Here is a 22,310-nt window from a genome sequence, read left to right as displayed (position 1 = left end):
TAAATATACCGTTTTAGTTTCAATTGATTATGTTGTATTTGTGAAATGTTATATAACCCCCAGTGGTAGTTTGGTTGACCGCCTGCCTATTTGTATGAATGAGTAGACGGCTTGCAGAATTAATTGCTTTGATTCTCTTGAGTATGCTTGAGGCTAGCTTTGGAGCAACCTCGTCTCTCTGCTTTGCGAGTCTTAGTTTAGGGCTCTGATTAGGTGTCGGTCTTATGTCATTTATGTTTTATGACTTTATGAGATTTATTCACCCAGTTTGTTGAGATTTGTAGATGTATTATGATTTATGTGGCATGACTACTTTGGAGATTTTTATTATCTGTTGATGAGATATTATGATATTATTCCACTGCGATGTTTTTGGAAAATTATTTATGCATGTTTTGGACTTATAGAAGAAGTAGCATCTAAGTCCTTTGTATGATTTGCGTGATTTATCGCTTTAAGGGTTTAGGGTGTTACAAATTACACATATATTGGCCGGCCTGATAGGCTTAGTAGAATTTTCTTTAAGCCTTAGCCTGACCTATTTAAATTAATGAGATTTTTAAAAAACTTAAACCTAACCTACTTAATAAACGAGCTTGGCCGAGTCAGGCTTTAAGTAGGCCAAGCTATAAGGTCTTTGACGGACGGTCTAACCTATTCCCATCCCTAAATCATACATACACAATATCAATTAACTAATTATTTCTTCTAAATATAAATGAATAAACTGCCTACAAACTTCACATGAAAGATTCAGATTGATTTTCCCACTGTCTGCACATGTTGGCATTGGCATTTGACATTTTTACCACATTACAATAACAAACTAAACACAATATGTTGGAACACTAGTTGGAATTGAGTGGAAGTTGAAAAGAATAAACACATATCCCTTATGAAAGAACTAGTGTTGGTATGAATTAAAAAAATGTCCCACATTGGATACGACATACCCACTAGTAGTGTTTATATAACTGGGGGTGACTTTCAAGGGTGTGCCCTTGGGGTACCCACTTTTGCCCTTGGGGATACGATATATCCGGAAGGTTTCAGATATATCCACTCGCATGAGAACCGGTCCGCGAATTGCTTAGAGATTAGGTCTGCTTAATCCGCAAGCTAACTTAATCCTTAAGTCGCTCCGGATTTGTTACGAACTCTCCCTATAAAAGGAGAGTTCGCCTCACTCATTCTTCACACCGAAAAACACAGTTGATGCTTCGCGTGCTTTTCCTCTCTTCTCCCTTTTTCGACTTGTGTTGACGAGTTCTTCTTCCTTTTTTCTACTCCTTTTATCCCTTCGGTTTTGAGTGGTCTTCGTACCATATAGAGTGGTTTAATCGAACGTAAACCACATTGAGGATATTATATTTCGAACGATTGCTTGCGGTGATGTACGTAACCGAACAGGTGAACTGAGATGTTTTATCCTTAAGGCGGCTCGGTTGTTAGTATATCTTGCACAAATTCGGATAGTGTCGTGAAACGTCTTAAAGAAAGCGACCTGGTCGTGACTCAACCGATAATATCTTCGGTGGTGATTTCTTTTTTCAAAAAGGTACTTTTCTAATACCGAAAACAACACAATATAATATTTTTTTTGGCTTAAATATGGAAATGGTCCCTGCAAATATCTGGCATTTTGGTTTTAGTCCCTATAAAAATACTTTTTTGGTTTTAGTCCTTGCAAATATAGAATATTTGGTTTTGGTCCTTGGTAGTTTGTTTTAATCCTTGTAAAATCATTTCATATTGAAATTGGTCACTATAATATTCATTTTAGTCCTCATTTTGAGGGACTAAAATCAAATATTCTACATATTACAAGGACTAAATCCAATATGAATCAATTTTACAAGGACAAAAAAAATATCAAGGACCAAAACCAAATTTTTTATAGGGTTAATTATGTTTCTAGTCCCTATAAAATAGCGACCTTGTAAGTTTAGTCCCTACTTAATTTTAATAGCATTTTTAGTCCCTAATTTTGTTTTTCTGCACTGAGTATTAGTCCCTACTCAATTCAAATTTGTTTAATTTATGCTTAAACTCTTAAATTTTTGAACAATTTTTTGCAGACATGTTTAGAACATTACTAAAAGTTCGTCCGCAAAAAATTATCGCAAAATTTGATTTCAACATCCAGATTTTATTACTTTTTATCTTTAACTTTTGTCGTTTTAAAAAATTCATATTTAATTCATTTCATGTCAGAAAATTCTAAATTTTAGTAAACGAACCTTTCATAGTGTTCTAATCTTGTCTCAAAAAAATCGTTCAAAAATTTAAGAGTTTAAGGATAATTAATCAAACTTTGTTTTAGCAGGGACTAAAATTATAAGTAAATTTTTTTTTATAGGGACCAAAAAAATCTTTTTACAGGAACTAAAACCAAAATATATGTCAGATATTTGCAGGGACTATTTTCATATTTAAGCCTATTTTTTTTTTAGATGGTCATAATGGTAATAGTCATTATAAACTAACACACATAAGTAAATGAACGAGATTCAAACCCCGATCACAAGATCTGGCTTAACAATACTAACATTTTTGTCAGAGAAAATAAGATTTGTGGACAACACAACAGTTATCTATTTACTATTTATTTCACCACATAAAGTTTTGATCAACTATTGCTTACTTCATTGGAACAGATAACACATGCTGAGCATTCTCCAAAGTAAGTCAAAATTGATCATCCATATAATATTCATATCATCAGGTTTGATTCCATCTGCAAGTTCCTAATCAAAACAATTAATAAACAAACCCAGCATAAAGTCTCTCAGGTAAAAATTCATTTGAATTACTCACAATTTTGGATATCTCCCAATAGCCTAAAAATTAACCAAATATTTTGCACCTTCTGGGTCTTTATAGCCTTTTTTTTTTTTTTTAAAATCAATTTCAGCTTTTCATGGTAGTAAAAGTGCAACTGTTGTGTGTAATCTGAAAGTTTCCTTCACTATTGCTTGTAAAAAAGGTAAGTTTCCCTAATGTCTACGTTGAAGTGGAATTATATCCCTTCAACAAATAAATTCGAAACATCAATTTAAGATTTAAGTTTGATCCTTAAAGGATTATTAGTTGACAGATTTAAGGTTACAAGTCTTAGTTTCCAGTGCAATAAACATTTGACCTAAGTAAAAATGTAAGGAGTAAGAAAAAATCACACACAAATGTGGAGAAAAATTAGAGAGAAAAGGTAAAAAGGAAATAATATTATTAATACAAGTAGATATGAGTTAGACTATAAAAAAAAAGATATGAGTTAGACTATGTGCAATGGGAGTGTTGAATCTGACATTCAACAAGCAAAATCAGTCCAATGGTGTGTTGAAGGTGTGTTTAATGATCTGCTGGATGAGAGAGATGATGAACCGGTTCAACACCAATTAATCTGCCATCCGATGCCACGTGGCGGCGTGCAATTGGACCGAACAGGCGCGTGCAGCACACGCGCAGACAGCAGCGTGTGAGCTGCAGACCGGAAGAGAGAGGGATTGCTTTTTGCTTTTTGCTGCAGACGTGTCGCGCTCTGATTGGTCACGCAGATTTTATCATTTTAATCTTTTAAATCAAGTATTTTCGGTGAAAAATAATTTAAAAAAAATACCAAAATTCATTATTTTTTTTCCTCTATAAATAGAGATTTGGTTCATTTGATTTGGACACAGAAAAAAAACTAAGTTTTTCACTATCTTCATCTTATTATTATCTTTCTATTAGCAAACTAAGTGAAGTTTTAATCTTCTTTTTAGTGAAATGGATCCCAATAATAACCCTTTCAACAGCCAAAATTATTCTAATTTCCCATTTAACTACGAAAATCCCAACAATTATCCAAATCCAAATCTATTTTTCAACCAACGTCCTCAAAACATACCTCAAAATGTACCTAATTTTGGTTTTACACCAAATTTCAACCAGTCATCCTCTGTTCCAAACTTTCATGGATATTATGGATCTATGATGAGATATCCATCTCAAACAACCCCGTTGCATGGTTATATGCCAATGGAGAATGAAAATTTTCCCGGTGGTAGTGCATCTCAATATCCTGAATTTTCAACACAAATAACTCCTGGTGGCATGGCAGTTGCTGATGAAGTGTCTCCAGAAGATTCAACTCCTAAGAGCAAGAAAAGTAAGGAACCAACATGGAACACTCAACAAAATTTGGTGCTAATTAGTGCATGGATTAAATATGGAACAAGCTGTAACACCCATACTAGACGTATCTAGAAAGTCTAGCACGTGCGTTGAATTTAGTACTGGATACATTAAAATATACAACATAAAATTTCAAATGAATATTATTTACAACAACAATGCGTTCGTACAAAGATATACAACTCATCTTTTCCTAAAGTAAAATAAATATATCCTTGGAATCCTTGTCATCCTGCTGCGGTACGAACGATCCTTTGTTGAAACATCCATCCGACTTCAAGCTTGCATACCGACTTGCTTATCTGAAACAAATAAGGATTGGGATGAGACATAATGTCTCAGTGAGTTTCCCTAAATCCTAGGCTATAGGTAACCTCAGGGGAAACCTACGGTCACCACGTGTCTACATTACAACCTGACGGTTGATTATACGTGTGTGGGGACTTGCTTTTCTTAGACGGTTGTGCATACTAGAGCCGTCATAATATTCTTAACTTGTTATAGGTTTCTCATCTTACACGTGTCATGGCGGTTAAGGGGAAACTAAAACCGCAATGCCAAGATACTATCTACGCATCAAGGCCTTCACTTGCTAAAGTCATGACACAACTCTAAACCGGACGATTAGGGAAACCTATGATCGTCTTCGGTATATCTTTCTTACTCGCTTACTTGCTTACTTGAATAAATTATATCTATCTTAATCTTGCCACAAAAGTGACTCTTTCTAGCTTGCTAGTTCTTGACTATCTTTTTCTTTATTCTTTCTAATTCTTGACAGTCTATGCCAAGGCTCTATGACATAACACATAAATATATGATGAATATGCATAGTCAGCTTCATTGATTATGTTAGCGTGTAACAAACAACTTATCTGAGTTCATTTTACGGATTAGTTCCGAGTGGAGTAACCCCGGAAGTTAATCCCTTACTACCGGTGAAAATGCTTTGCAATAGCGCACCGGACTCCCTTAGTGAACGTGCGGGTCCCTTACGGCTTACCCCATTCCCCTTGGAGAACCTTTTATATCCAACCTTGGAAGGAATATAAAAGACACGACACCTTAACTTAGTGAAATGCGGCTCCCTTTCGGCTTAACCATTCCCCTTGGGGAACCCCTTGAACCCAACCTTGGAAGGAATTCAAGAGACATAACACTTCTTACTATAATCTTAGTCGTATGCATGTATGAAGGTTAAACCTAAACATACTATCTCTTTTACCTCGGATCCTTGAACGATCCCACTAGAGGTAAACTTAAGCCTTGCTTATCTTACTTTGTGAATGGATACGAAATCGATTCACATCTTGCCATACTCGTATGGCTCTTGCTTCTGAATAAGATAATACTCTTAACATATGCGAAGAGCTTAAACTTTGCGTCTTATCATTCTAGGGAATCTTGCTATCTTACTAGTTCTCGACAACTATGTCGAGACTCTAGTTCTTTCCCTTGCATACAGATTAACTTGCTACCTGATTCACGACTTGTTTCTCTCGTATACCATGCCTTGCTAACATACTTAATACTTGCCTTTTTTTCATAAAAATCTTGCTTAGATTGATCATCATTTAGGAACTTGGTTTGAGGGGTTTAACTTATAAAAAGACTGCTCAAAAGATCCAGAACGGAAAACACCGAATCTGCCAGAACGAGCAAGCAGCACCAGAAGGTACCACTTGCTCGCCATTGCGAGCTGCCTTTACTCGCCATTGCGAGTAACTGGTTCTTGCTCGCCATTGCGAGCTGCCCTTACTCGCCGTGGCGAGTTAACTTACTCGCCGTGGCGAGTGACCCACCAGGGAGGATGTTTTGCTTGCCATGGCAAGTAATAGCTCGTCGTGGCGAGTTATGACAGTTCAGAACTTGTACAAATGGAATTTTAAGCCCAAAAACCTCAAACCAAGAGCCTCTAAGTATTTTGAAACACATTTGATCATAGGATACTTATAAAACACTCATATAGCAAGTATTATCATGTTCAGCAAGCATGGCAAGAAAAGGGCAACTAAACTTATACTAGGAAACCCTAGAATTATCAAGTTATTCATATTCATTTAACATGGCATAACATAATCCCAAAGGGTAGGATAGCTATCTATGGAACTCACCTAGTAAGTTTCTTGAGACATTCCAAGCTTTCAAGCCCAAGCATCAAAACCCTAGCTTAATTCTCTTGCAATCTTAACCCAAAATACTTTGATCCATATCCATGAAGAAATCATCCCTTGATCCAACTTTGAACCTACAAAATACCAACCCTAACTCATGGCTTCAAGATGAACTCCACTCCAAGTTGTTTCTTGCTTTACTCTCCAATTCATGTAATAAACTCCACAAGAGTCCCAATACCTCAAACATGAACCCTAGCTTCTTGTTCCAATCCAAAACCCTAGATTGCCAATCACTTCTTCAAGAGGAGAAATAGGAGAAATCAAACACAATCCATACTTCTTTAATCTTAAGTGATCATAAGGGAACAAGTTAGAAGCTTACCATGAGTGGTTGAAGTTTCACAAAATATTGATGAAGAGGAAAAGAGGGAGAGTAGAGACAACAACAAATCCCAAGCTTCTAGTGACAAAAGATCTTGAGGAACCTCATAAGACATGATTCTTGGTAGAGAAGAACTTGAGAAGGATTGATGGAATGAGTGAGAGAAGAGGGCGATGGAGAAGAGTAGAGAGAAGGAAGAGAAAAGCTTATGCCAACTTAGAGAGAGAAAGAGAATTGGAAATGAGATATTTTTGGGTTAAAACCAATTAAATATCCTTTCCACGTGAAATTACCATTTTACCCTTGCCTCAAGCGTGCTTTAAACGGCTCTGATACTTTTCCCGTAAAAAGCTGACATGTCATAAAATATTTCCATTAACTTACTTTCCTTAAAATTTATTCCTCGGCACGATCGACTGGTAAAATAACGATACTGACAGGCGGGATGTTACACAAGCAGTGTTGTCGGGAGAAACTAGAGAGGAGAAACATATTGGGGTAAAATTGCTGAGTATTGTAATGAGTATTGCTCATTTGATTCTCCCCGCGATCTAGTTGCATGCCGAAACCGTTTTAATTATATGAACAAAGTAATAAATAAATGGGTTGGTGCTTATGATGCCGCTAAGCGTTTGCAAGGAAGTGGTTGGTCGGAAGATGATGTGGAGGCAAAAGCCCAGGAATTATATGCATCTGGGAAGAATGTTCAATTTACTTTAAAGGAAGAATGGCGCGCTCTCCGTGATCAACCATGTTATGTTAGTCAAGTAGGAGGAAATGTTGGATCAGGAAGTAGTGGATCTAAGAGATCTCACGAAGACTCTGTAGGATCTAGTGCTCGTCCAATGGGTAGGGAGGCAGCTAAAAAAAAAGGAAAAAAGCAAAGCAAGGACGCTGCCTTGGAGGAGGTGGAAAATGAGTGGGTTCAATTCAAAGAAATGAAGGTGCAAGAGATTGAACACTTGAAAGAGTACACTGCAGAAATGAAGGAGTACACCGCAGTGCAACAAGAGAAAAACAGATTGAAGAAAATGAAATTGTACGTAAAGTTAAGTTCCCAAGAGCATCTCGATGACAGGAAAAAAGATCTGTTGGAAAACTTGGAGCGTGAGCTGTTTGGAAATTAATTTCACTGTAATATTTGTTTGTATTCGGTCAAAATTGTCAGTGTTGTCTAGTCCCCAATGTTTACTTTAAATAATTGTCAGTGTTGTCTAGTCCTCACAAACTATTTGCTTTAATAATTATGCATACTATTTGCCCCGTGACTTATTTCACAAACTTTAATTTCACAGCCCATGGTATTCCTCACTAGTTGCTTTACACATACTATGCATATGTGACTTTAATTTCACAGCCCATGGTATTCCTCACTAGTTGCTTTACACATACTATGCATACATGACTTTAATTTCACAACCCATGGTATTCCTCACTAGTTGCTTTACACATACTATGCATACGTGACTTTAATTATCATCACTGTCCACCACACATATTCTATATATAGGGACTCAGATCTACTTCCAATATCACAAATCTCATTCATATCTACTACCAATATCACAAATTGCATTCAGATCTACTTCCAATATCACAAATCTTATTCATATCTACTTCAAATATCACCAAAAATTATCAATGGATCCTTATGATTTCACAGCCTACTTCAAAAAACGTGATGTTGAAGACACTTATATCGTCAACCGATTTATTCAGCGTCGAAAACAAATAGAGGAAGGTAGTGGATCTCGTAGTAGAAAATATTTAAATAGAGATCATTCAGCGGCAAATCAAAGACTCATTGACGACTACTTTGCCAATGAGCCTACATATGATGATGCAATGTTTCGTCGTCGGTTCCGGATGCAAAAACACGTTTTCCTTCGAATCGTTGGAGACCTTTCAAGTAGTGATAACTACTTCACCCAGCGAGTTGATGCCACTGACAAAGAAGGTATATCACCCTTAGCAAAATGTACAACAGCAATGCGAATGTTAGCATATGGTGTGGCAGCAGATGCGGTCGATGAATACATCAAAATAGGAGGTACTACAACATTGGAGTGCTTACGTAGATTCTGTAAAGGAATCATACGATTGTATGAGGAAGTGTACCTGAGAGCACCAACCCAAGATGACCTTCAAAGAATACTACACGTTAGTGAAATGCGGGGGTTCCCAGGGATGATCGGGAGTATTGACTGCATGCACTGGGAGTGGAAAAATTGTCCTAGAGCATGGGAAGGTCAATTTACTAGGGGGGATAAGGGAACCACCACGGTTATTCTTGAAGCAGTTGCATCTCATGATCTATGGATCTGGCATGCCTTTTTTGGATGTCCAGGAACGTTGAACGATATCAACGTTCTAGACCGGTCACCGATGTTTGATGATGTGGAATAGGGAAAGGCTCCAAGGGTGAATTTCTTTGTGAATCAACGTCCCTATAATATGGCATACTATCTAGCTGATGGTATCTACCCTTCTTATCCAACTTTCGTCAAATCGATTAGACTTCCTCAAAGTGAACCCGATAAGTTATTTTCAAAACAACAGGAGAGCTGTAGGAAGGACATCAAACATGCTTTTGGAGTGCTTCAAGCTCCATTTAAAATCATCCGTGAACCAGCTCGCTTGTGGGACATAGCCGATTTGGGTATCATCATGAGGTCATACATCATATTACATAATATGATTGTTGAGGATGAACGAGATACATATGCTCAACGTTGGACCGATTTTGAGCAATCTGAGGGAAGTGGATCTAGTACACCGCAACCATACTCAACTGAGGTGTTACCCACTTTTGCAAATCATGTGCGTGCTAGATCCGAGTTGCGTGATCCAAATGTTCATAACGAATTGCAAGCAGATCTAGTGAAGAACATATGGATAAAGTTTGGAATGTTTCGTGATTGAAGATGATTTGTATCGTACTAAATAAATTACTTGTGTGTTGTGTGCTTTTTTTTTCCTTGCATTTTAATCTATTTGTGTGTTGCGTGCTTAGTTTGTTGTATTGCATTTTAAGTTAAGAAAATAAAAATAAATTATTTAAATAAATTGTGTTTACAAAAAAAAAATGTTAAGTGTTTACTTTAAATTTATAATAACTTATATATCGAATAACTGAAATATACACTGATTTCATGTGAAATGTATTTTATTTTGTGTAAATTCATTTACATTTTGATTAAAAATAATATTTTTCTATTAAATTTTATAAATACGTTAATTTCCCGTACTTGGCAGTTTAATATAATAGGGAGATCAAAAGTATAATCAAGCTTTTTTTTTTCTTTCTTTTTGCCAAAGTCTCGAACCGAGTTCTTCATGACTGAAAAGAGACATGCAATTAAGCCTTATTATTACTCCAACCTTAAATATAAACAAAAATTTCAAACAGTATAAATGTAGCTGGTTAAAAATTTGAATCAAGTACTTCCATCGATCTCAAGTATAAACAACATTTCACATTTTAGGTTAATTAAATAACTGATGTATTTAGTCAATATTACAAACCAGATACATGAGTTATTCAATAAACGTAAACACATATGTTTTACTTGCAATTGAGACCAAAGGGACTATATCAACTTTTTTTAACCTTTTTTTTTCACATTCAAGATCAGAAGGATATTACTGAATAAATGAATAAAGTGGATGCAAATTTCACGTGAATGATTCCAATTCATTTTTACATTGCTTTCTTATGATGCCACTAACATTCTCACTAGTCACTACATTACAAACTAACTAACAAAAGGAAACAACACCATGCTGCAGTAGATGCTAAAACAAACAAAAAAACAATACGTACACAATTTATTTTGTCACATATGAAAAATTCAATTATTGCTTACTTTAATTGGAACAGCTAGCAAAGGTTGAGCCTTCTCCAAAGTAAGTCCAAATTTATCATCCATATTCATATCCTCAGGTTTAATTCCACCTTCAAGTTCCCAATCAAAACAATTAATAAACAAACCCAACATCAAAAACAAAACCCTAATAGCCAATGGCAAACCAGGACAAATTCTTCTCCCACCACCAAAAGGTGTCAACTCAAAATTTCTACCTTTAAAATCAATATCTGACCCCAAAAATCTCTCTGGTGAAAATTCATTTGGATTTTCCCACAACTTTGAATCCCTTCCAATAGCCCAAACATTAATCAAAACTTGTGAATCTTTAGGTACTTTATAGCCATTTATTTCTAAATCAGTTTCAGCTTTTCTTGGAAGTAATAGTGGAACTGGTGGGTGTAATCTGAAAGTTTCTTTTATTATTGCTTGTAAATAAGGGAGTTTTCCAATGTCTGATTCTTCAACTAAGTTTCCTTTGCCAATAATTTGGTGTAACTCAGCTTTTGCTTTTGACATAATATTTGGATTGTGAAGTAATTCAGCCATTGCCCATTCTATTGTTGAAGTAACTGTGTCAGTTCCTGCCACAAACAAGTCCTAGCAACAATGGATATTGGATGATACTAGTAAAGAAGATAACTTGTGCAGCAAGTTATCTAGGACAGCTTAGTTTTCAGTTTCTATTCTATATAGATAGATCACCATAGCTATCCTACTCTATCATTCTATGTATATATATGATTGTACTCTCTATCATTGATCAATAAGAATCATTTTTACTTCATTCATAATATGGTATCACGAGACTCTCTCAAGAGAGAGAAGTTAGTTACGATCCGTTTCTCTTTTCTAACCGTTTCCGCCATGGAAGCTTGAAGCTCAAGCTTCGTTTTTCTCTGATTCTTCATCCTTTTTCGCGTGAATCTTCTTTGTTTCACCGATTATTCTTGTTCTTTGATCTCAATTTCTTGTTGAGATTCTTCTTTCTTGCTTCACCATTTCTGTGAACTGGTTTCTTCGTTGTTCTTCAATCCTCTGTTTTTGGTTCATTTCTGATTGATTCACTATGGTTCGTTCTCAGCAATCCAATCAAGATATTGAATCTCCTTTCTATGTTCATCCTAGCGAAGGTCCACATTCTATGGTGATTTCTCCAAAGTTCAATGGTTCCAATTACCTTGCATGGAGTAGATCAATGCAACGTGCTCTTGGTGCGAAGAACAAACTTCCATTCATCAATGGATCTATTCATGTTCCTGATGATGATGATCTTAACAAAAATGCTTGGGAAAGGTGTAATCACCTAGTGCAATCTTGGCTCATTGCTTCACTCTCTGATTCAATTGCACAAACAGTTGTCTTTCACAACACTGCTTTTGATGTTTGGCAAGATCTCAAGGAGAGATTTTCCAAGGTTGATCGTATTCGCATTGCAAATTTACGTTCCTCCATTAACAATCTTAAGCAAGGTTCCAAATCTGTGTTGGAATATTTCACTGAATTGAATGCACTATGGGAAGAACTTCATTCTCACCGTCCAATTCCAACTTGTACTTGTCCTCTTCAGTGCAGATGTGTTGCTATGAGAGTTAACAAGGAATATAGGATTGAAGATCAAATAATTCAGTTTCTAACTGGTCTCAATGATCAGTTTTCAGTTGTGAAAACTCAAGTGCTTTTACTTGATCCTTTACCTTCATTGAACAAGGTATTTTCTCTTGTTGTTCAGGAGGAGAGTAACAATGTATATACTCCTTCTCTTCCTTCTCTAGAAGAAGGTTCTGTACTTGTGAATGCTTCAGATACTAGAAGACCTCAAGGGCGTGGAAGGGGCTCTTCTAACAAATCTTCTGGCAGATATTGCAATTTCTGCAATAGGTATAATCATACCATTGAGTATTGCTATCTGAAGCATGGTTTTCCTAACAAACCTAATCCACAAGTCAACATGAATTCTCAGACTTCTATGAATTCTCAAGCTAATGCTTCTTCAGCTGAATCTTCTGATGCAAGCAATGTATCTGGTAGTATTGGTTTGGCTCAGGAGAAGATTGATCAACTTGTGTTGCTTCTTCAACAAGCAAATTTGGTTTCCTCAGTTCCTAACCCTTCACCTGGCCCCACTACTAACCATATCAGTGTTTCTCCCAATATCACTTCTGGTTATTCTGCTTCTTCTTCATCTGCAGGTATACCCATTGTTAACTCATGCTCTTCAGTTTCCAATTCTTTTTGGATTCTTGACTCTGGTGCAAATGAACATATATGCACTACTTTATCTTTGTTTACTTCTATACACTCTATTCCACCTGTTTATGTCAATTTACCTAATGGTTCTTCTGTTGTTCTTAATCAAGCTGGTACTATTGTCTTCAGCCCTCAATTTTACTTGACCAATGTGCTTTATTCTCCCACATTCAAACTGAATCTCATGTCTGTTGCTAAAGTGTGTCAAAGTTTATCTTGTGTTTTTCATTTCTCTGATAACCAATGTCTTATACAGGACATGAAATCATTGAAGATGATTGGTTTGGCTAGTCAACAAGATGGACTATACAAGTTTCATGTTTCCAATTTAGCTTCTTTTGATTCAGTTTCTAGCAAAATAAATGTACCTTGTACTTCAATTTCTTCTGTTACTTGTAATTCAAGTATTTCCATTCATGTTCAAGCCTTATGGCACTTTAGATTGGGACATTTATCCCATCAAAGATTGAATAAAATGTCATCTTTGTATCCTATGATTACCAATGATAATAAAGCTACTTGTGACATTTGTCACTTTGCTAAACAAAAACATATACCTTTCAATACCAGTTTATCTCATGCATCTTGCAATTTTGAACTTCTTCACCTTGATATATGGGGACCATTATCTGTTTCCTCCATACATGGTCACAAATTTTTCTTAACTATTGTTGATGATCATAGTAGGTTTTTATGGGTTATTTTACTTAAATCCAAAGCTGAAGTAGCTCATCATGTTCAGTCTTTCATTACTATGATTCAAAATCAATTTCATGTCACTCCTAAAGTTGTTAGGTCTGACAATGGTCCTGAATTCATGCTTTCTACTTTCTATGCATCTCATGGTATAATACATCAAAAATCATGTGTTGAGACTCCCCAACAAAATGCTAGAGTAGAAAGAAAACATCAACATATTCTTAATGTTGGCAGGGCACTTCTTTTTCAATCCAAATTACCTTCCTCATATTGGTCATATGCTATTTTGCATGCTGTCTTTCTTATCAATAGGATTACCACTCCTGTCCTCAAATATCAATCACCCTTTCAGGTCTTATATAATAAACTCCCTAATGTTACTTCTTTTAAGGTGTTTGGTTGTTTGTGTTATGCTTCATCCTTGCAAGCTCATAGAACCAAGCTCCAATCCAGATCTAGAAAATCTGTCTTTCTAGGATATCAATCAGGATACAAAGGCTTCAATCTTTTAGACATGCACACTAGAGACATATTTGTATCCAGACATGTCATCTTTCATGAACATATTTTACCTTATCCCACCACCTCAGAATCCATTACTTCTAATTGGGAGTATTTTCCTTCTGTTTCATCATCACCATCTCCTTCCAACACTGATGAACCTCTTGTTCATCCCCCTGTCATCATTGATGACCCTCCTATTGAGTCATTAAACCCTAGTCCTCCTCCTTCTCCTCCTTTACCTGTTCCTATTAGACATTCCTCCAGACAAATTACTACTCCATCCTATCTTCAAGACTATGTCTGCAATAATTTTCATACTTCTGCATATCCTATTTCCAATTATATTTCTCATAATAAACTGTCTAACTATCATTCTTCTTATGTTCTTTGACACATACAATTATGTGAAACCAATTGGATGCAAATGGATTTATAAAGTGAAACACAATGCAGATGGAACAATTGAAAGATATAAGGCTAGATTGGTAGCCAAGGGCTACAATCAGATTGAAGGCCTTGATTTCTTTGACACATACTCTCCAGTGGCCAAAATGACAACTGTTAGATTGGTTCTTGCCTTGGCATCCATAAAGCATTGGAACATACATCAGTTGGATGTGAACAATGCTTTTCTTCATGGAGATCTGCAGGAAGATGTTTACATGACTCTTCCTCCTGGTGTTTCATCCCCCAAGCCAAATCAAGTTTGTAAGTTGATGAAATCATTGTATGGTCTCAAACAGGCAAGCAGAAAATGGTATGAGAAGTTGACATCCATTTTGCTGCAACATCACTTCATTCAAGCTGCTTCTGACCACTCTTTGTTCATTAAACAAACTGATTCATCCTTTACTCTTTTACTTGTCTATGTGGATGATATTATATTGGCTGGTGATTCATTATCAGAATTTGATCACATCAAATCCATTCTGCATGCATCCTTCAAGATTAAAAATCTAGGTCAGCTTAAATATTTTCTTGGTCTTGAGGTTGCCCATTCTCACAAGGGTATTTCTCTATGCCAAAGAAAGTATTGCCTAGATCTGCTATCTGATTCAGGTTTTATTGACTCCAAACCTGTTTCCACACCCTCAGATCCTTCTATCAAGCTTCATGCTGATACTTCACCTCTTTATGAAGACATTTCATCATATAGAAGGCTGATTGGCAGGTTACTTTATCTTAACACCACAAGGCCTGACATTACATTCATTACATAGCAGCTGAGTCAGTTCCTTTCTAAACCTACTCAGATTCATCATCAAGCTGCTTTAAGGGTACTCAAGTATCTCAAAGGATGTCCTGGCAAAGGTCTTCATTTTCCCAGAAATTCATCCTTAATTTCTTGGAGAACTAAGAAGAAGTTAACTGTTTCCAGATCCTCTTCTGAGGCTGAATATAGGGCACTTGCTTCAGCTACATGTGAACTCCAATGGCTTCTTTACTTGCTTAGAGATCTTCACATTCAATGCCCTAAGCTTCCTGTTCTTTTCTGTGACAATCAGAGTGCTATTCACAAAGCTTCCAATCATGTATTCCATGAAAGAACCAAGCATTTGGACATTGATTGCCATATTGTCAGAGAGAAGCTTCATGCAGGCATCTTGAAACTTCTACCAGTTTCCTCCAAGGAGCAACTAGCAGATTTCTTCACCAAATCCCTTTTGCCTCAACCTTTTGGTATTCTTTTGTCCAAGATGGGTTTGATAGATATATACCAACCTCCATCTTGTGGGGGGATATTGGATGATACTAGTAAAGAAGATAACTTGCGCAGCAAGTTATCTAGGACAACTTAGTTTTCAGTTTCTATTCTATATAGATAGATCACCATAGCTATCCTACTCTATCATTCTATGTATATATATGATTGTACTCTCTATCATTGATCAATAAGAATCATTTTTACTTCATTCATAATAATGGAAAAAAGAAATTGGCTAGGTGCAATCATAAATGATATTTGTAAATCCGTTTTTTTACAACTTATTGAACAACATTTTTGGACAAAAAAAATGTAATTGTTCTAAAAATAGTTGTATAAATATCATTTTTCTAGAATAAATTTTGATGTCAAATAATGATGCATTGCTGGAGTTAGGTAATCCAATAGATGAGTCATATCCTGATCATGATCATTCAAATTTAAAATTCAAAACATGAATCTTATGATTTTATCCAAAGTAAAAATTGTTTATTTAGATATGTGTGCGGTTCTTAAGAAAATGATTAAAAATTACTCCCTCCATTCCTTTTCTTTTGATGTTTTAGAACTTCAACTATATTCCAAAACTTTTGATGTTTTAGTGAATTTATTATTGTTTTCTTAAGTTTACCCTTGTTGGAAAACACAATAAACTATTAAAGTAGTTGTGACCTTTGGTTTATCACACGTGAATTTAATGATAAATAAGGACATTTAAGTAAAACACACACAAATGTTTATATACTTTAATTACTCCTTAAAACTTGTGTCAAGAGCTAAAACATCAAAAGAAAAGGAATGGAGGGAGTATTTGTTTAGAGTTGTGCATGGTTCTTAAGAAAATGATTAATTAGATTAATTTCTATATTATTCAAAGTGATATTATTCATAATTTGTATATTATTTTTCTCTTACCACAGAATAGTAATAACTTTTTGTCATTATTTCTCTATATTTTTCTCTGCCTTTCGTTATTTTATTTTTTCAACAGTGAATTTATCAATAAATAACCCGACTCCTCTCAAGTTGAGAAGGACGGGATAAAAAATTAGCACCCTTTACAAAAATCCACCACTACATTGGGAAACACAAACAGCCAGCCATACAAGAGAAACAAAACAAAAAATACCACCCACCCAAAAAATTATGAGGGAGTAAATTTGGGCAAACATAAAAATTTATCATTTAAATTTTCTGTCTTTTTTCTTTTTTTGTTAGTGTGTGTAAATCTTGCTTATAAAATTTGGAGACCACACCAATTGTATCAAACATTTATACACATAACACCTGACATGCACCTCCAAATACCAATTTTAGAAAATGAAATAGGAAAATAAATTCATTTTTTTTGACAAAAGGAAAATAAATTCATAAAAATCACATACCACTGATAAACGTTCAATCTTATCTTTATACATCTCCCCAGCATTATTCTCATCATCAAGCATAGCATCCAACATATCACTTTTACAACAATAACCCTTCAACTCCCTCATCTTCAACCGTTGGTCAACCAAACCTTGAAAAATACCTAACAACTTCCCAAAATACTCACCAGTCCTTCTTCTAATACCAATTGGATCAACAACTTTCAAAACAGGAAAACAATCTGCAATATTAGCTCTTCCAACTTCCTTCATAATATTTGTAACTAATTCCTTACACTCCCCAGCTATATCGCTCGAACGAACCAAATCAACTGAATAAACCGTATTCGACAACATATTAATCGTTGTTTTAAAAGCAAGTCTTCCAATATTAACTGCTTCCAACTTCTCCGCGCTATTGTTTATATCGTTTGAAAGTTCGAGAATCTTCTTCTGTCTGAGTGTGTGATTCATGTCAAGGTTTTTCGTTGAGAATAAAAGGTTGTTACAGATTTTTCTAAGGTCTTTCCAGCGTTGAGAGATGGGTATAAATGGTAAGCTATAGTTATGGTGGTTAGCAACTTTCATTGCATCGGGGACTGTTCTATTAGAGAGAGATTGGTCGTTGACTTGAAGGACTGATTTGACGGTTTCTGTGGAGGACATAACTATGATCGTTATTCGGCCCAATTTTAAGGACATTATTGGGCCGTGGATTTTGGAGAGTTTTGCGAGGGTTTGGTGGGGCTTTTGGCCCAGTTGATGGAGGTTGCCGATTATGGGGAGGCCACGTGGACCTGGTGGAAGTCGAGGTTTGTGTTTTGAGAGAAGTGTATGGAAGATTTGAAGGAAGATGAAGGAGGAGATAAAGAGGAATATGCAAGTGAGTGTGTCCATTTTGAGTTGTTTGTTGTGGGAATTTGGAGTAGAAGAAAAATGGAAACATATATATGTAGGGAGAGAGGAGGTTTTTAATTGTTTTTTTTTTTTTGGTTAGAATTCTTTGTTGTTAAGATTCATGTTTTGAATTTTAAATTTGAATGATCATGATCAGGATATGACTCATCTATTGGATTACCTAACTCCAGCAATGCATCATTATTTGACATCAAAATTTATTCTAGAAAAATGATATTTATACAACTATTTTTAGAACAATTACATTTTTTTTTTGTCCAAAAATGTTGTTCAATAAGTTGTAAAAAAACGGATTTACAAATATCATTTATGATTGCACCTAGCCAATTTCTTTTTTCCATTGTTGCTAGGACTTGTTTGTGGCAGGAACTGACACAGTTACTTCAACAATAGAATGGGCAATGGCTGAATTACTTCACAATCTAAATATTATGTCAAAAGCAAAAGCTGAGTTACACCAAATTATTGGCAAAGGAAACTTAGTTGAAGAATCAGACATTGGAAAACTCCCTTATTTACAAGCAATAATAAAAGTCGTGGACGCGGTGGTAACGTAGATCCAGCCGAGTTAGGTTGGAAACCCAGAAAACCGGGTTCGCGGGTCGTTTCGTGACCCGATTAGTGCTTCATTTTCCAAAAATACAGATATACCGGGTCGGGTTCGTGACCCGGTTCGCAAAAAACGAATTTCCCCAATCACAAAGTCAAAAAAAACGTTTTTCACCCTTCTTAATCTCTTAAACCGTTTCAAATCCTATCATTAAACCCATTGATTATTGAATATCTTCCCAATAATAATTAGGGAAATTTTTCAATAAACCCATGAATCATGGAACCTTACCAATGCAATTCCATATTCATAGCACTCAACTTCCTCTCTTACGTTCCTTATTTAATCAGTCTTCTACCAATTACTTCTGCAGACAACAATCCTTCATTCTTACTTTCAAAAAAATAAAAAAAATCATTCATTATTAGCCTCTATTTTATATTCAACCCTTTTCTTGTTCTGTTCTACCATACCAAGTACCAATTACCAATTATCTTAATTAACCGTTAAGATAATTATGATTAAGTTTTAATGTTGTTATGGAGTTGTATGAGTACTGTTTTTAAGTGTTTTTTTTTTCTTTTTCTATTAATGAATTTGAGTTTTATTTAAAGTTTTTTTTCTATCAAATTATGTTGCTTCATATGAGTATGTATGAATTTATATGCAATATATATGAATTTTTAAATTTGGTAGGATCTTACGATCCGTGTTACGATCCCCCGATTCACGATCTCATGGGTCCTTCCCGATCTTACTTAGGATCTCGAGTTTGTCTACCATGCCCACTAGTTCCACTATTACTTCCAAGAAAAGCTGAAACTGATTTAGAAATAAATGGCTATAAAGTACCTAAAGATTCACAAGTTTTGATTAATGTTTGGGCTATTGGAAGGGATTCAAAGTTGTGGGAAAATCCAAATGAATTTTCACCAGAGAGATTTTTGGGGTCAGATATTGATTTTAAAGGTAGAAATTTTGAGTTGACACCTTTTGGTGGTGGGAGAAGAATTTGTCTTGGTTTGCCATTGGCTATTAGGGTTTTGTTTTTGATGTTGGTTTTGTTTATTAATTGTTTTGATTGGGAACTTGAAGGTGGAATTAAACCTGAGGATATGAATATGGATGATAAATTTGGACTTACTTTGGAGAAGGCTCAACCTTTGCTAGCTGTTCCAATTAAAGTAAGCAATAATTGAATTTTTCATATGTGACAAAATAAATTGTGTACGTATTGTTTTTTTGTTTGTTTTATCATCTACTGCAGCATGGTGTTGTTTCCTTTTGTTAGTTAGTTTGTAATGTAGTGACTAGTGAGAATGTTAGTGGCATCATAAGAAAGCAATGTAAAAATGAATTGGAATCATTCACGTGAAGTTTGCATCCACTTTATTCATTTATTCAGTAATATCCTTCTGATCTTGAATGTGAAAAAAAAAGGTTAAAAAAAGTTGATATAGTCCCTTTGGTCTCAATTGCAAGTAAAACATATGTGTTTACGTTTATTGAATAACTCATGTATCTGGTTTGTAATATTGACTAAATACATCAGTTATTTAATTAACCTAAAATGTGAAATGTTGTTTATACTTGAGATCGATGGAAGTACTTGATTCAAATTTTTAACCAGCTACATTTATACTGTTTGAAATTTTTGTTTATATTTAAGGCTGGAGTAATAATAAGGCTTAATTGCATGTCTCTTTTCAGTCATGAAGAACTCGGTTCGAGACTTTGGCAAAAAGAAAGAAAAAAAAAAGCTTGATTATACTTTTGATCTCCCTATTATATTAAACTGCCAAGTACGGGAAATTAACGTATTTATAAAATTTAATAGAAAAATATTATTTTTAATCAAAATGTAAATGAATTTACACAAAATAAAATACATTTCACATGAAATCAGTGTATATTTCAGTTATTCGATATATAAGTTATTATAAATTTTCCTTCAAAAAAAAAAGTTATTATAAATTTAAAGTAAACACTTAACATTTTTTTTTTGTAAACACAAAATTTATTTAAATAATTTATTTTTATTTTCTTAACTTAAAATGCAATACAACAAGCTAAGCACGCAACACACAAATAGATTAAAATGCAAGGAAAAAAAAAGCACACAACACACAAGTAATTTATTTAGTACGATACAAATCATCTTCAATCACGAAACATTCCAAACTTTATCCATATGTTCTTCACTAGATCTGCTTGCAATTCGTTATGAACATTTGGATCACGCAACTCGGATCTAGCACGCACATGATTTGCAAAAGTGGGTAACACCTCGGTTGAGTATGGTTGCGGTGTACTAGATCCACTTCCCTCAGATTGCTCAAAATCGGTCCAACGTTGAGCATATGTATCTCGTTCATCCTCAACAATCATATTATGTAATATGATGTATGACCTCATGATGATACCCAAATCGGCTATGTCCCACAAGCGAGCTGGTTCACGGATGATTTTAAATGGAGCTTGAAGCACTCCAAAAGCATGTTTGATGTCCTTCCTACAGCTCTCCTGTTGTTTTGCAAATAACTTATCGGGTTCACTTCGAGGAAGTCTAATCGATTTGACGAAAGTTGGATAAGAAGGGTAGATACCATCAGCTAGATAGTATGCCATATTATAGGGACGTTGATTCACAAAGAAATTCACCCTTGGAGCCTTTCCCTATTCCACATCATCAAACATCGGTGACCGGTCTAGAACGTTGATATCGTTCAACGTTCCTGGACATCCAAAAAAGGCATGCCAGATCCATAGATCATGAGATGCAACTACTTCAAGAATAACCGTGGTGGTTCCCTTATCCCCCCTAGTAAATTGACCTTCCCATGCTTTAGGACAATTTTTCCACTCCCAGTGCATGCAGTCAATACTCCCGATCATCCCTGGGAACCCCCGCATTTCACTAACGTGTAGTATTCTTTGAAGGTCATCTTGGGTTGGTGCTCTCAGGTACACTTCCTCATACAATCGTATGATTCCTTTACAGAATCTACGTAAGCACTCCAATGTTGTAGTACCTCCTATTTTGATGTATTCATCGACCGCATCTGCTGCCACACCATATGCTAACATTCGCATTGCTGTTGTACATTTTGCTAAGGGTGATATACCTTCTTTGTCAGTGGCATCAACTCGCTGGGTGAAGTAGTTATCACTACTTGAAAGGTCTCCAACGATTCGAAGGAAAACGTGTTTTTGCATCCGGAACCGACGACGAAACATTGCATCATCATATGTAGGCTCATTGGCAAAGTAGTCGTCAATGAGTCTTTGATTTGCCGCTGAATGATCTCTATTTAAATATTTTCTACTACGAGATCCACTACCTTCCTCTATTTGTTTTCGACGCTGAATAAATCGGTTGACGATATAAGTGTCTTCAACATCACGTTTTTTGAAGTAGGATGTGAAATCATAAGGATCCATTGATAATTTTTGGTGATATTTGAAGTAGATATGAATAAGATTTGTGATATTGGAAGTAGATCTGAATGCAATTTGTGATATTGGTAGTAGATATGAATGAGATTTGTGATATTGGAAGTAGATCTGAGTCCCTATATATAGAATATGTGTGGTGGACAGTGATGATAATTAAAGTCACGTATGCATAGTATGTGTAAAGCAACTAGTGAGGAATACCATGGGCTGTGAAATTAAAGTCATGTATGCATAGTATGTGTAAAGCAACTAGTGAGGAATACCATGGGCTGTGAAATTAAAGTCACGTATGCATAGTATGTGTAAAGCAACTAGTGAGG

General features: G+C 35.4%; 1 protein-coding gene, 1 long non-coding RNA gene and 4 pseudogenes across 2 annotated transcripts; 3 read left to right on the top strand and 3 right to left on the bottom strand.

Moving 5' to 3' along the window:
• Positions 1–3,648: 3,648 nt before the first annotated feature.
• Positions 3,649–7,802, top strand: LOC146953690 (uncharacterized; annotated as a pseudogene).
• LOC146953691 (uncharacterized) lies at positions 4,279–7,114 on the bottom strand. Its single transcript, XR_015011140.1, has 2 exons — positions 6,676–7,114; positions 4,279–6,589 (listed from the first exon to the last, which is right to left on the bottom strand). It is a non-coding gene; the product is annotated as an uncharacterized LOC146953691 (long non-coding RNA).
• Positions 7,803–8,316: 514 nt separating the features above from the next.
• Positions 8,317–9,597, top strand: LOC146953689 (uncharacterized; annotated as a pseudogene).
• A 741-nt stretch (positions 9,598–10,338) lies between these two features.
• Positions 10,339–18,512, bottom strand: LOC146953688 (geraniol 8-hydroxylase-like). Its single transcript, XM_085711445.1, has 2 exons — positions 17,085–18,512; positions 10,339–11,141 (listed from the first exon to the last, which is right to left on the bottom strand). The coding sequence occupies exons 1-2, from the start codon at positions 17,961–17,963 to the stop codon at positions 10,527–10,529; spliced, it is 1,494 nt and encodes a 497-aa protein (XP_085567571.1). The 5' UTR covers positions 17,964–18,512; the 3' UTR covers positions 10,339–10,526.
• A 759-nt stretch (positions 18,513–19,271) lies between these two features.
• Positions 19,272–19,733, top strand: LOC146953687 (cytochrome P450 76C4 pseudogene; annotated as a pseudogene).
• A 961-nt stretch (positions 19,734–20,694) lies between these two features.
• Positions 20,695–21,975, bottom strand: LOC146953686 (uncharacterized; annotated as a pseudogene).
• Between the last annotated feature and the right edge of the window lie 335 nt (positions 21,976–22,310).

This window comes from Medicago sativa, chromosome 1 (genome assembly GCF_051527215.1).
Source record: "Medicago sativa cultivar Bolivia chromosome 1, Bolivia_mono, whole genome shotgun sequence".
In the NCBI taxonomy this organism is placed as follows: domain Eukaryota; kingdom Viridiplantae; phylum Streptophyta; class Magnoliopsida; order Fabales; family Fabaceae; genus Medicago; species Medicago sativa.
This window is presented reverse-complemented; position numbering and strand designations above follow the sequence as displayed.